Below are 15,840 nucleotides of genomic sequence, written 5' to 3'. Positions count from 1 at the left end.
GCTGGATCTAAAGTAAGTTTAATATCCAGGATCGTTCCAATCACTTCTAGAGAATTCTCTCAAAATTCAGAGATTTTTGGGCAATCCCAAAAGATATGTTTAAAATCCCCCAAGCTCCACAGTTTCTCCAGCACAATCAGATGTAATCGAAAGGAAAATCTGATTTGTCGTCTCTAATTATACTATTTGATCATTAGCACAATTTTTAATACACCAAGTGGAAAATTGACAAGACATGACATGATTGGTGCTTCTGTGGTTTTAAATGGAAGCTACAAGGCTAACAGGGCATCATTACCTGTGTACTGTTTAATAAATGTCTTATTTAGCACACTTTTGGCATTATCTCCTCTACACTGCCTGCTGTGGTTTTCACATCATATATATTTCAGCAACAAGTGATAGATATTTAGTTTATTTAGAAATTAGTAGATTATGTTCTTCAGACAACCTGACAATAAGAAATATCAGGTCCTGTTATAAGCAGATGTAATAAGAATTCAGACAAACAGGCTATTCATTAACATATTCTACTGAATGTAAAGGTGCACAAGGATGTAAAGGAGCACAATACCGTGGTATAGCTGCAGTAAGTTATTATTTGTTTAGGTTGCATGGTAGTTATATAACATAATACTACATAATACTGTAGCAATAAGAACTGTGTATTTCACCTTCCTGAAGGACAGTTCCACAGGCAGGTCAGCGTTGAAGTTGAACAGGGCCACGGCCTCCCCGTACTCCAGCACCTGCACGGTGGGGGACTTTATCGGGACGGGTTTCTCTGTCGGGGGAATAATCTAAACAGAGAAGGAAGGAAGGGTGAGGCTGAGCACGAGGCGTACTTAAACCACAGCAAGAGTTCTGAACTTCAATCATAATCACACACACACACACACAAACACACAAACACACACACACTCACACACAAACAAACCTCCACGTAGCTGGTGGGGAAGATTCCCGCTCTGCCGTGGTGTTCTCCTTCGTACCAGTTGGCATCAACCTGCCGATGGATGTACACAACATCACCTTTCTGCAGGGTCAGCTCCCTGTAACATAAAAAGTTTCATTAGTAGTATGTAAATATTACTTTAAATGAAATGAATCAATAAACAAACTATTCATTAATAAATGTACCATAATTTTCATTAATCGCATTGAACATTACATTTCATTTTGAACAACTTGTTTGGAATGTATGTACAGAAGAAGGTAATGTAAATAAATAAAACAAAAACAAAAAAAATTATACATATACAGAATAAAAGTTAAATAATACGTTAAGAAATAATAATATTATTATTATTATTATTATTAATAATAATAATAATAAACTAAGACAATGTCATGTTAGAAAGTTGCACTAGTGACCCAATAAAAGTAGAAAATATAAATAAAATAAAAAGGACAAAAGAAAAAACAATCAATAATAAAACAGTTACTAAAATCATTATTTATTAATTATTGACAATTATTAAAAACGTAACAATTAAAATGGACAAAAGATAATAAGCAGTGTTGAAGCTAAGTTACAAACAAAACTGTAATTCTTAAAAAATATATATTTTAAAGACAAACACGCTCTGAATGTTAATCTACACAGATTTCTGTCCTGAAAACTGTTTATTTGGGTGAGTAAAGTGCTTAGCGCGGTTAGTAGCTAATGCTAATCTAGCAGTGCTAGCCGCAGTTAGCAGCAGGCTACAGGCTGATAATACTCAATTCTGAAGTGTGAAAGAGCTAGCCCTTAGCACACTTAGTGGCTAATACTAATGCTAATCCAGCAGTGCTAGCTGCAGTTAGCAGCAATTCTGAAGTGGGAAAAAGCTAGTGCTTAGCGGCTAATGATAATACTGTCCCAGTCTCAAATCTCGGTGCTGGAGAACTAAACTGAAACTCCTGTATAACGCTGTACTTCAGTGGTGTGACTTTACTGCTACTTGTAACCTGACTGGTAGAATTCATACATAATATGCACCGGATTTTTATTTAAGAAAATAAAAGGATTTTAAGTGTGCCTTACAATACTCGATTCTGGCATATTATTAATATAAGAACAGAAAATTTTTTACTACTTTAACAATAAGTATATAATATACGAGTTAATAATAATCTCAGCTGACAATCACAACAGGGATTTACGTCTCTTTGTCAGATCCCAGAAGAAGTAAAACTAAAGCCTGCTTTTGCATCCTGAGAGTGAAATCAGACCCTCATGAGTTCCTATAATCCAGGTGTTCTTAGAAAAGAACACACAACAAACAGGTGTAGGAATGCGATAATTACAACCAAACTCCTCCACTGAACAGCTTCTTATCTTCAGCAGTGCTACCTGATACAGGCTGCATACACAGCAAAGTGGCAGGTATCACATATGGAACACTAGTGGGTGGATACATGGAGAAGTTGTAGAACACAGATACACATTGTTAAAGGTATTAAACATAGCCCTTGTTGATCACAGTATGCTGAGCAGGGCCTTCTCAGTTTTCATTATCCTTGACTGACATTGTTCCTCCTAAATCTTTGTAATCAGGCATCTCTGGAATGGATCCATGTGGATATTTCATTTAACTTCACCCAACGTTAAGCTTGACCCTGCTTTTTCACATTTCATCAAAAATGTCTAAACAATGCCATCTATTGGAAAAGTCAATATTGCAGGACATTCACAGCATTCCTAGTCTGAGCTTTAGACAAAATCAGCTGGAGAAGCAAAATATAGCGGTAGAATTTAACTGATATATTGAATGTTCAGATTTAACCCTTCCAAACATTCACAGCGTTTTTTTTTTTTTGTATACACTACCGTTCAAAAGTTTGGGGTCACATTGAAACGTCCTTATTTTTGAAGGAAAAGCACTGTACTTTTCAATGAAGATAACTTTAAACTAGTCCTAACTTTAAACAAATACACTCTGTACATTGCTAATGTGGTAAATGACTATTCTAGCTGCAAATGTCTGGTTTTGGTGCAATATCTACATAGGTGTATAGAGGCCCATTTCCAGCAACTATCACTCCAGTGTTCTAATGGTACAATGTGTTTGCTCATTGGCTCAGAAGGCTAATTGATGATTAGAAAACCCTTGTGCAATCATGTTCACACACCTGAAAACAGTCTAGCTCATTACAGAAGCTACAAAACTGACCTTCCTTTGAGCAGATTGAGTTTCTGGAGCATCACATTTGTGGGGTCAATTAAACGCTCAAAATGGCCAGAAAAAGAGAACTTTCATCTGAAACTCGACAGTCTATTCTTGTTCTTAGAAATGAAGGCTATTCCATGCGAGAAATTGCTAAGAAATTGAAGATTTCCTACAACGGTGTGTACTACTCCCTTCAGAGGACAGCACAAACAGGCTCTAACCAGAGTAGAAAAAGAAGTGGGAGGCCGCGTTGCACAACTAAGCAAGAAGATAAGTACATTAGAGTCTCTAGTTTGAGAAACAGACGCCTCACAGGTCCCCAACTGGCATCTTCATTAAATAGTACCCGCAAAACACCAGTGTCAACATCTACAGTGAAGAGGCGGCTGCGGGATTTTGGGCTTCAGGACAGAGTGGCAAAGAAAAAGCCATATCTGAGACTGGCTAATAAAAGAAAAAGATTAAGATGGGCAAAAGAACACAGACATTGGACAGAGGAAGACTGGAAAAAAGTGTTGTGGACGGATGAATCCAAGTTTGAGGTGTTTGGATCACAAAGAAGAACGTTTGTGAGACGCAGAACAAATGAAAAGATGCTGGAAGAATGCATGACGCCATCTGTTAAGCATGGTGGAGGTAATGTGATGGTCTGGGGTTGCTTTGGTGTTGGTAAGGTGGGAGATTTGTACAGGGTAAAAGGGATTCTGAATAAGGAAGGCTATCACTCCATTTTGCAACGCCATGCCATACCCAGTGGACAGCGCCTGATCGGAGCCAATTTCGTCCTACAACAGGACAATGACCCTAAACACACCTCCAAATTGTGCAAGAACTATTTACAGCAGAAGCAGGCAGCTGGTATTCTATTGGTAATGGAGTGGCCAGCGCAGTCACCAGATCTGAACCTCATTGAGCTGTTGTGGGAGCAGCTTGACCGTATGGTACGCCAGAAGTGCCCATCCAACCAATCCAACTTGTGGGAGCTGCTTCTAGAAGCGTGGGGTGCAATTTCTCCAGCTTACCTCAACAAATTAACAGCTAGAATGCCAAAGGTGTGCAATGCTGTAATTGCTGCAAATGGAGGATTCTTTGATGAAAGCAAAGTTTGATGTAAAAACAATGTTATTTCAAATACAAATCATTATTTCTAACCTTGTCAATGTCTTGACTCTATTTTCTATTCATTTCACAACGTATGGTGGTGAATAAGTGTGACTTTTCATGGAAAACACAAAATTGTTTGAGTGACCCCAAACTTTTGAACGGTAGTGTACATGTATTACAAACCATTAAGCTAAACCAGGTATGGATTGTGATCTTTTAAATTATTTATTTCTAAGTTTTATCCCATTTTCTGCCCAATTTACAAGACCAATTGCCCAACCCACTCATACGTCACATGAAACCATGGAGGGAAAATCCGCAAACTGCTGCCATCTTTACAATGCATCTCTACAATGTGTCGGATGCTGTTGGTTGCACTATCAACACTCCAACTCTATCGCAATATCTGCAGGAACTGTCTGAATATTTAAGCTGAATGGGATGGAATATCAAAGGACACCATTAGGAACCTCAACCAACTTCATGCCGACACACACATACATTACACACTACTTCTGTGTCTGTAGGTCAATAAATATAACCAAGAGTTGCCCATAATTAATCTTCCTTTGCACAGCAACTATTTTTGCAACAATTCTTTGCAATTTATTTGACAATGAGTGTAAATATCCTTAAACCATATTATATTAGTAGGGAAAAAACCCTAAGAATGCAACAATGAGCAAGACAAGTGAATACAATTAAATATTAAATATCAAACCCATATTGTGCATTTGTCCTTTATTCTGTTAAAAGGAATATTAGAATGGAAAAAAGTTGAGAAGAATGAGTAATAAAAGAGTTAAGCAGCCACGAACAGACTTCACAGAGATGACATTTCCAAACTGAGATAATAATGAATGAACAAAATGTTCCACATTGAGCTTTTTTACATTAAGCATTTCAGAATGTTCCCCCATCAGACAGCACTGACAGATGGGGGTCCTGACAAGTTCTTACTGATTTATACTCACTTGGGTGACTGTGCTTGGAAACCGAACTTGGCTCTGGCTGCTTTCATCTGTGACGATAAAGAAAACCCCACTGTTAGACAGGTTTACTGAGGAGGAGCAATATCACCAGACCCAGAACCCAAATCCTCCATACCTTCTTCTCTTCTCTTTTTGGTGGGAAGTCCATATCTGCAGGCACACACACTGTTCTATCTGAAAGAGGGAAAATATATACATTTAAATTAGTACAAAATTCCATAATATTTCATGAGACAAATTTGTATGCAGAGGGAAAGGCCAATAGTCATAGGAAAGCAGTATTAATATTGATCATAAATTGTTAGTTCAGGAGAGCTTGGAAACACATGTAAAAGTTTTGAACAACTCATTCAGCTCTGCTGTAGCAAAGAAGGGTACAGGAGATCATTTGTACCAATGGCAATCACATTGTACAACTCCTCTTCACTGTTCCGGGCATTAGCATTGGACATTTAAATATGAAAACTTGAGCACCAACAATTGGACAACAATTTTTTTTTTGTGCACTGCCACTTTGTTTACTCTCTGTAAGATTGGGCATGTATTTATCTATAATACTCTATTCTGTTAAGATTATTTATATATTCTACGTCTGATAGTTTACTATTAATTAATATATTACTACTGTATTGTTATTTATACTATTTGTATTATTCTTTATTGTGGCATGTGGATGGACAATTCTAGCCAGACAATGATCATTACACGATCATTACCACCCACTGCGCTGTTCACTGTGGGTGACAATGCCTTCTATAGGCCTGCCATGATAATTAAATTATTGCCTTATCGTACAATAAATTAATATTACCTTAATGATATTTGATAACTGTGATATATATTGTCTATTGTGTTTATTTGTATTTTTATTCACATTTATAACAGTGAACAGTATTTTAGGCAATCATGCAATACAAAAAAATGCTTCAATAAACTGTGGCTCCATACACACAGTGTGGACTGCAGTAGGTATACAAAAAATATATATGTTTCCCAAACTACTTTTAATTTCAGAATTGTTGTCTTTTAAATGGTTTGAGTGCTTTGTTATGCCACTCTATTATAATTATGTCAGTGACATTGACAATTGTATTTAAATGACAACATTATCAATTATCACAATCATTTCTGGGACGATTTATTTGTTTGGTTTTTTTTATATTCCTGTTAGGGGTGGGCGATACGGCCCTAAAATAATATCACGATATTTCGCGGTATTGTCACGATAACGGTACTCTAAATATCTCGATATATCCAGGATTAAAGTAAAATAAATGATACTGGACAGATATAATCTGTCTCTAGTAGATATATAATGGAAAATAAGAATGTGTGATTTTTTCTTTTGCTAAAAACAGCAAAAAAGTAGTATCCTGATGTGATAATTAGGGATGGGTGGTATGGCACAATATTTCGGGGTATAATATTGTTCGCGATATTAAAAATTGTTGCCGATATTATTGTGTATGATACGATATGGCACACCACTAATTCCTAGCCTAAACATAATGGAAGCTTATAGTCAATCTATACAAGTGTCTTTTAAGATTTGATTTATTTATTATTGCAGAATGCCCCTCAGTCAATCAGACTGTAGCTTATATGGTAATGGTGTTATAAGGCAAGGGGTCCACAATCCACGTCCTGTAGGACCACAGTAGTAAATATTTTAGTTGACATGTTCCTTGATCACAGCACACCTGACCCAACTAATTAATGAATAAACAAGTAGCTACAGAGTTGGGGTGTATAAGCTGGGGATTAGGAATAAGGTTAGTGACCACTGTCATAAATACAATATACCCTGTTTACACTCACAGTCACAAAGACTATGAAAAATACAGTAAAAATATTTTATGTGTCATATTGTTAATCTCTTGTCCTATTATTGGATAACTGTATGAACTGTATGAAGTTGATTGGTAAAGCAAAAAAAAAAAAAAAAAAAGAAAAATAACCTCTTGCTTAAAACTAGACATAAGGTCTGTTAAAGAGAGGTAGTCATGCTTTAAGGAACTTGGAAAGGAGCGGCTTAAATAGTTGATCAGACTCCAGCTCAGTAGACATCATGCTGTGTTTACAGTGGCACTGTTTCTCTCTCCCCCTCACTCTCCACATTAATCTCCAAGAAAAACAACAGGCTAAAGCTAATCTAGAATCTAGACTTCCACCTTCACTCTTTCCTCTCCTCCCTCTGCTGCCCTAATCAACCGCTTCATGGAATACCACCTGAGGTGAGGAAATCCTAAACAATAACGAGGAAAAAGTTCATTGTGAGTTGCTGGAAACATGTGGAATGAATGGAGTAATGGTGTGAAAGGTTAAGGCCTATTTATATTCCCTTTATGTACAATAATAAATACGGCCTTTTCAAACTTTGTAACCCCACATATTTCTGTGTTGGCATGGGTCTTTAAAAAAACATCCACTAGAGTAGATCAGACATGAGAGTCAAAAGTTCCTAATAACAACAATAGCAAAAAAAAAACACTAGACCGCATGAAAGGAAGTAGTTATAATAAACATAATACAAAAAAGATGAAATAATCAGAAATTTAAAATGCTGTAAAAAGTGTAAAAGTTTTAATTTCAATTTGTTTGTCATGATTATATGACACTGATGGATTCTTCAATCACAAAGACTTGCTGTCTTGGTCACAGATACGCCAGCAAGACGTGCAACAACAATTTGTCCTCTTTTGAACTCTGATATGTCACCCATAATGTTGTGTGCATTGCAATATTTTGAGCAAAACTGTGATCTTACTCTGCTAATTAAACCTTCACACTCTGCTCCTACTGGTGCAATGTGCAATTAATGAAGAATGGCCACCAGGCTGCTCCAATTTAGCCATAAAACCTCCCACACTAAAATGACAGGTGTTTCAGTTTTATGGTTCAACCCCTGTACATACAGTATAATAGTGTTGGGCAATATATATAGGTTTTACCATATACCACAAGATTTCATAATTATGATTATTACCAAATTAAGATGGTATTTTTTCATTTAAATGTTTGATTTGATGTTCTGCTCTGTGTCTACCTAGTAAACCTGAAATCGGGCTCATCCATTCATGTGCATTTAAGATTTAAGCCACAGGATGTAGAACATTGTGGTAGGTAAAAAAACAGGGCAACTGTAGTTGAGAGGTTTCATTTAGACTCTCGTCTAAAGTGAACAGATTCAAATATCAATATCAGAAAATAGAACATGACTTCATGTCAATTCTTGTTAAAACAATATTTAAAGTCAGTCAAAACTCACAGAAATACATTGTATTTCAGAAACGAGAAACTGAACACAAGGTAAATAATGTCTGAATACCTAAACAAATAATTGATGAGGGAGCCTATATTTTAATACTTGAAGTGCTTCCATTCTGAAGCTGAAAATTTAATCTCAAATTCATTATTTAAATGTGCTACACTATAGAAAGAAACAAAACATCACCTCTTACCGTTAGCATGTGTGAGACTAGCCGCTAGTTCCGGCTGAACACTGGGGGGAGGGACAGCGGGACGGCTGAGAAGTGCACCACCTCCGTCTTTCGCCACAAGATGCTTTTCTCCAGTCAAATAGCTGAAAGGAAATACAAGCAAAGTTGAGTTTGATGATAGCATGTGACCTGAATTGTGGCAGTATGGTACAGTTCCTATATGTATCAGACAATACAGATTTTTTTTTGCATCAAGTTGAAACAGGGACACCAGTAAAACAAAAGTTGTACATCTAAATAGACAATAAATATTATTATTTATACAAAAATTAAGACCTATTCAAAGTCTGATTGAGATGCTGTGGCATGATCTTAGGGCGTTTTCACACCAGCACTGTTTGGTCCGGTTAAAACGAACTCTGGTCCGTTTGTAACTTTAGTGCGGTTCGATTGAGCAGGTGTGAAAACAGTAATCGCACTCGGGTGCGGATCAAAAGAACCGGACCGAGACCAGCTAGAGGAGGTGGTCTCGGTCCGGTACCAAACGAACCCCTGAGCGGTTCGCTTTGTTGAGAACGTGATCCGGTCTCGATCCGACCCAGCTATTAAATATAGTCCATTTATTTGAGCTAAACGGCTGATAAGACGCAGTCTAAACTGATATATTAGCCAGATAACGCTAATTACCACAGCTAAGAACAAACGCTGTGTCCGTGCACGCGCCGTCTGCGCTACATTCACAGCTCACGGCTGTGTAAGTCTGTTTACTATGTTTACATCTGCGATGCACATAGAAACGCTGTGTTTAAAAGTGCAACGTTTCAGCGTTCAGTGTAAAAACACATATATGCGCTGGAACACAGAATCTTCTCGCTATATTTACTTTTTTTGTATATGTATATTTACTTCCACGCCAGACCACGCTCTGACCAATCAGAGGACACAGCCTGCTTGCGTGTTTATTGGTGCGTTTACATTTATGCCTGTGTGAAACCAGACTAAACAGAGGGAGAAAATGCTCCAAGTAAACGAACTCATCAACTGATTTGGACCAGAGAAATGAACTACAGGTGTGAAAACGCCCTTAAACAGGATGTTCATGCTTGAAAACCCTCCAATGTGTCTGAATTAAAACAATTCTATAAAGAAGAGTGGACTAAAATTCCTCCACAGAGATGTGAAAGACTCGTTGCCAGTTATCAGTAAAGTTTGATTGCAGATTCTTGTGCCACCCTGTGCCACACTTTTTCACACAGGGTGGGATTAGATTAGTTTTTGTCCCTTAATGAATGAAATCATCATTTAAAAAAGTTTTTTTAATATTTAATATTTATTAAAGTTTGTTTGATAATATAAAAAAAACAGGTAACGGGTACCTCAAACTCTGTAAATAAGGAAGCGACAGCCAGGAAAATAAGCTGGTATCCATGCTAGGCTAATAGTGTGTAGGCTAATATTGTGTAGAAGACTTCAGAGCCCTCCATTTTTAAGGTCTTTTTTTGCTAAAATCCATTTTTTCTTGTTCTTTGTGAAATACTTTAGGTCTTTCTAAATTGTATATGCATGCTGCACTTGAAACTGTTCTTCAGCTTCCACTATCTGCTGTAGCTAGTAAAAGAAAGTCCTCAGAAATACGAGTTGATCAGAAAGACGTTAGGTGTCTAGTCAACCAGTGAGTTCATGGCCTCGCCCACCTCAGCTCTTGTCTGTGGAAGGTAGCCAATCAGAGGTGATATGGTTGCATGTATGAATATTCATGAGCAAAAGCACAAAACCTGTCTTTCTTCAGAGACCAGTAATTCAGTGAAATATAGCTTTTTTCCAAAAAAAAGCTCACATGGCATTCATTCATACTAGAGACCACAACTAGATACTTTAAAATAAATGTAAAAACCATGGAATGAGACTTTTCAGGGGAAATTAACAAGGTGGAAATCAAGCTTGATAAAGTACATCTGAACTTTTTTTCAACTTACAAACAATTCAACACAATATTCAGGTGAAATAATACATGAAAAAATGACCCAATCCTGCTTAGTTGAAATGCATGTTTGGTGTCCTGTATAATGATATTAATAACACACTGTTCTTTAGCCTGTAAGTACACACACAAACCCATACACACTGATTCACATCCGTAATCAGACACACCCTCCAAATTTGTCATGCAGACCTGCTTCCTCTGACCCAACTGCTGACCCACATGCAAAAGTCCAAAACAAAGCTGAAAAACAGCAGCTTTCTAAAAGCAGAAGGAAAGATCATCAGGGAGTAAAACTCAGAGCAAGCCCAGATGATGTCACTCACACAACCTACAGGACACACCTCTCCTTAACGATGTTCTGCAGACAATGGGCTTATCATTACATAATCAGACTCGGAAAGTCGTGTTATTAAACACTGTCGTCTCCACAGGCCGTCTGGCTAATGGCAGAAAAGCTGCTTATCTGAGGTCACTTCTTCTGCTCTTCCACATGATGAGTTAATGACTAAAGGTTGAACAAGAACATCTTTAACTGTAAACATTCCAGCATTGTCCAGAAGTTTGTGGACACGTGCTTATCCAACATTTCTTCTTAGATCAAGAGTTTTTCTCCATTTTTGTACTGTAACAGCATCTATGCTTCTAGGAAGGCTTTATACTAGATATTGGAACATCACTGTAAGGATATAATTTTTTATAAAGAACTGTAAACAAAACTAAAAATGCCGCAGCTGGTGTAATTGGTTTCTGTGGTATTCCGGAGGGGTTGCTAAGGCATTTTATAATAGGTATGATATTTGTTAAGTGACTAACGTGTGCTACATGAGTGCTATGGTATACTAGGTGGCTTCTAAGAAGTGATGGCACAGTTACTTAAACAAAAAAAAAATCTCCTCTTGGATTACCATATTTTAAAAGTAACTGAGTTAGAGTACATGTTTCTTTATTCATTACATACAGCAGCTGCCAACAACACCTCAAAATAACAGTTTTGCCAAAACTCATTTTGCTTGAAGCTTCACTCCATCTTTGGAACTTGTTCTGTAAAATTTGACGTTTTATGTTTTTGAAGCTAGGTAGCACTTTGTTGCCAGCACAGAGTGAACAACTAACTTTGATACTGTCATTTTTAGCTGATACAAACTCATATAAGTGCCTGTATTTCCAGTTAGAAAAGGTACAATTCTCTCCTCCCTCTAGTGTTTCTGTCGATGCGTGTTACCAGTACATGTGTGTCGCATAAGCCAGACGTCACTTCCCGAGACACAAGAATAAAGTAAAAATATACTGTAGAGCAGGGGTCGGTAATTAAGTTTGGCCGCAGGCCAGATATTTTCCAAGCCATTACGTAGTGGGCAACAAAAAAAAATCTATTTTGGAAAATAAAGTGTAATGGGATGGAGTGCTTCAGACTAGTAGCTCTCCAGCCCAGAGATTGTTGAACCCAATTGCAGAACAGTTGAATTCAAAGCAGGTAAACCCAAGAAGAAAGGAAAAAATACATAATAAACACACGCTCATCACGCAGGATCTAACCCGTGTCTTCAGGGTTGCGGTCCAATACACTACCGCTGCCCTGGCTAGTGAATTGGGACACGACTGGGAAAAAACGCCTTTATAAGGAGATAGAGAGCCCAAGAACGGGCAGAAAAACAAGAACGGGCAGAAACTAAAGTCACTGAACTAAAGCAAATCTGCTGTAATGTTCTGTGTTTATTCACTGTTAAAAATGCACTTTTGTGTTTAAGGTATAAGACAAGAGTGTGATTGGGGGAGAGCATAGGGGGCCTGGCAACAGAGGGGGGGATCTCTGTGTGTGTATGTATGTGTGTGTGTGCGTGAGGTGGAGAGAGAGGAGGGGCTCACTGTGTGTGAGTGTGTGTTCAATCTGATTGCTAGTTTTAGCCTGTTAGCTTGTTAGCTCACTAACCTGTTGTTGTTTTGGTGAAAGCAACCATTGTAGGTTCCAGCAATAAAGTGACTATTGTAAACGTCTTTCTCATCCACTCTTCCATCTCATCTAAACTGATGCTACAATATATTTTTACTAAGAAAATTGACAAAAAGTAACACACAGGGATTAGATAAGTAACTTTAATCTGATTACTGAATTGGAAATAGGTAGATTACTTGTTACAAAAAAAAGTCAAAGTAGAGTAATGCGTTACTAAGTTACGCGTTACTGACTTCAATGCTGCTAAACTACTTCAGGTTAAAGTTTTCCAGTTAGTTGCTATACTGTTTGATATGATATTTTAGGTGGATGTTTACGTGTTGCTAAGTGGGTGCTGTAATGTTTGTAAAGTGTTTTTAGAAGGTTGGTTGGAGTTTTGGCCCTACTTCATATGGTTGTTCTGGTGTTCCAAGTGATGCTATGATGGCATCTTTGGTATTTCAGGTGGTTGCTAAGGTGCCTTAGGTGTTGCAAAGTGATTGCTTTAGTGTTGCAAAGTCGGTTTTTCACTTGAAATGCTATTTCAACTGGCTGTAAAGGTGTTCAAAGTGGCTGAGGTACCATATGTGGTTGCCTGGGTGTTACTAGTGTATTTGTATCACAGTAACATTGAAAAGGGTGCAAAAAAGGTACTATGCAGATACAGCACACTGAATTGCGCAACCAGACCGAACATTCTACATGCACAATGAAAATGATGTACACGATCAAAGATTTATTAGCCCTTAGCAGTTGTCTAGCTGAATGTGATAAGTGGACCGGATCCTGGGAGAGCATGTGTTCCTGCAGGTTTCCCCTGGAGGCTGGGAGAATGTTCTAGACTGACTGGAGGAAGCAGTAAAACTCTCCACACACTCTTCACCTCACAGAGCTCATTCTGCTGCACATTTCTGTGGAAACAGCAGCATTTATAGTGTTTTGGTGACTGAAAAAGAGAACGTAGGGGGAGAGAAGAGAGCCTAAACAAACAAGCTTGTCTACGCAATAAACTCTGCACAGAAACAGGAGTCTGAAGAACATGTCAGAGACTGAGAAAGATACATGACTGCTAAAAAGTCTGTTTGGCTGCAAATTATAATTATGCTAATGCTATTTGAGTGCTGAGCCTCTCTTTAAGTTGAAAGAACACTTTAGCCATCTATAAATCATCCACAGCATTCAAAACCATTTAGAAAGAATCTGGTGAAACTCAGTTAATTAGGGTTACCATTGGGTTTAACAGAGAGTTTCTTCGGTTTAGTATCTAAAAAAAAACATCTAAATCTACATCCACACAAATCTTTAACTCTCTTCTATCCTCTGCTATCCATGTTTGAAAGAGCTTGCTAGACCTATTAGAATACCACTATTACTATACTACAAAGAGAGACCAAGAAAACCAAGAAGCAAGGGGTTCGGTCCCAAATCACAAAATGTCATAAAATGAAAGATTCTAAACCTTAATAATGCACTATGGATTTGTAACAGAACAGTTCTTCATTTTACATTTGTTCACTTAAATCTGAAACCTAATGCTATTTGCATGTTTGTTGTAGAGTCACCAAGAACCTTTGTTTCTTAAAAAAAAACCCTAGATGTGTGTCAACAGGACCTAAACTATACTATATAAATAAACTGTTACACAGTAACATTCAGAGCTTTAGGTAATTCTTAAATGACTGGCAATGCTGCAGAACATAGAGTAGCAGAGTGTGCAGAATTCAATTTTAATAAAGTGAATATTCAGAGTGCTTTAAACATGAGTGATAAAGTCTCAAAACAGAAAACCTGACAATAAAGAATTTGATACAATTAAAAACTTATTATTTTCCAGTAATAAATAAAATATTGAATACATCTATGATTTTAGCGCTAAGATCATAGTATATTTACATTAACCTTGTATCTATTAATATTTTCTTAAAACAACAAAAAAAAAAAACATTAACATGTTTAGATGTTAAGATGCAGTTATTCTGAACTTCTGAACATTAGGTCTTGTGGGCCTTCTGTCTACAAGCTGTTTAAACTATCAGGCTAAAGGCCATCAAGATGAACTTTCTCAGATGTTTGAAAAGGGGTCAAAAGGGGTCGCACTCTGACCAGGGGTACTTTTCCAGTCTTGGATTAGCTAGGCATAAATATAATCCAGTTTAAACCTGAGAATTGATCACTGCAGCACTCACTGGGCACTATGAATTTCTAAATTAATATTTCTAATATTTCTGAATCAATCAGACAAGGCTAGAAGTGCTTCTCAGGTCTGCCAGGCAATGATTTCTCAAAGATGATGATAATGATGTTGATTACTTTGTAAAAAGCAGGAGAAGTTAATGTAAAGGATGCAATAGCAGGAACAAAAGCATATTATTTAATTAGTAAGATCTTCAGTATATAATTTACTATGTAATTACATATGATTGCGATAAAAATATTTATTTATTATTATTAATAAATATATATTTTTTATTTTTTGTGACATAATTCGAATCTGGCAGTACGTTCTTACACAAGCTCACATGTTCATAATATTTAGACTAATATTGTCAGGGCCAGACAGGAAGGAGACTGGTGCAGATACAATAAAATAACTTTTATTAAAGTTATAGAGTAAACAGGGGTAGTCAACAGAAACAGGGTCAATACCAAAAATGCACAGTGTAGAGAAACCATACCATAAACGGAGGACAGTCCAGAGTTCATACACGGAAAGGCAGTAACACAGGTTAGGCAAAAATCCAAAGTACAATATACAGTCCAGGTCATACACGGTAATCCAACACAAGGGAGCAGGCAAAAATCGAAGTCGGTAGAAAACAAAAACAGGATCATACACGGAAAATAGCAAGGGCAAGAGAAACGCTTTGTATTGTAGGATTTACCAAACAGATACTCGGCCAGGCGTGAGCGTGAGCATGGTCCTTAAATACACTGAGTAATCAGTACTCGGGACTTCCTGGTGGCGTCATGTGACGTGTCATGTGATCGGGAGTGTGTGTTGTGTCATGGAGTGGTGCGTTCTGGGTATTGTAGTTGTTACTGTGAGAATCGCAGATAGAGCTGGATGTGGGAGACACAGATGTGCTTTCAGCACCAGACATGACAGTACCCTCCCCCTGAGGGCCCGGAGCGGAGGCAGAACGGGGCCGACCCCGGCGACGACCACCCGGCGGACAGGGAGTACCGGCGGGAGGTGCAGGTGTCGGAGCGGAGGTGCCAGACAGACGGGGCTCAC

The 15,840-nt window shown here is 37.7% G+C and overlaps 1 protein-coding gene across 5 annotated transcripts in view; it reads right to left on the bottom strand.

Annotated features, from left to right (window-relative positions):
• The window catches only part of sorbs3 (sorbin and SH3 domain containing 3), a 103,251-nt gene that overhangs the window by 7,729 nt on the left and 79,682 nt on the right, over window positions 1–15,840 (bottom strand). For all 5 annotated transcript variants that reach the window (XM_049485643.1, XM_049485644.1, XM_049485645.1 and 2 more), the window contains exons 13-17: window positions 8,710–8,831; window positions 5,364–5,422; window positions 5,231–5,277; window positions 938–1,052; window positions 675–800 (exon numbers count right to left, since the gene is read on the bottom strand). In XM_049485643.1, coding sequence (XP_049341600.1) covers window positions 675–800; window positions 938–1,052; window positions 5,231–5,277; window positions 5,364–5,422; window positions 8,710–8,831 — 469 coding nt within the window. The remainder of the gene's footprint in view (window positions 1–674; window positions 801–937; window positions 1,053–5,230; window positions 5,278–5,363; window positions 5,423–8,709; window positions 8,832–15,840) is intronic.

Source organism: Astyanax mexicanus, chromosome 12 (genome assembly GCF_023375975.1).
Source record: "Astyanax mexicanus isolate ESR-SI-001 chromosome 12, AstMex3_surface, whole genome shotgun sequence".
Lineage (NCBI taxonomy): Eukaryota > Metazoa > Chordata > Actinopteri > Characiformes > Acestrorhamphidae > Astyanax > Astyanax mexicanus.
Note: the sequence above shows the minus strand (reverse complement) of the source record. Positions and strands in the feature narration are given on the sequence as shown.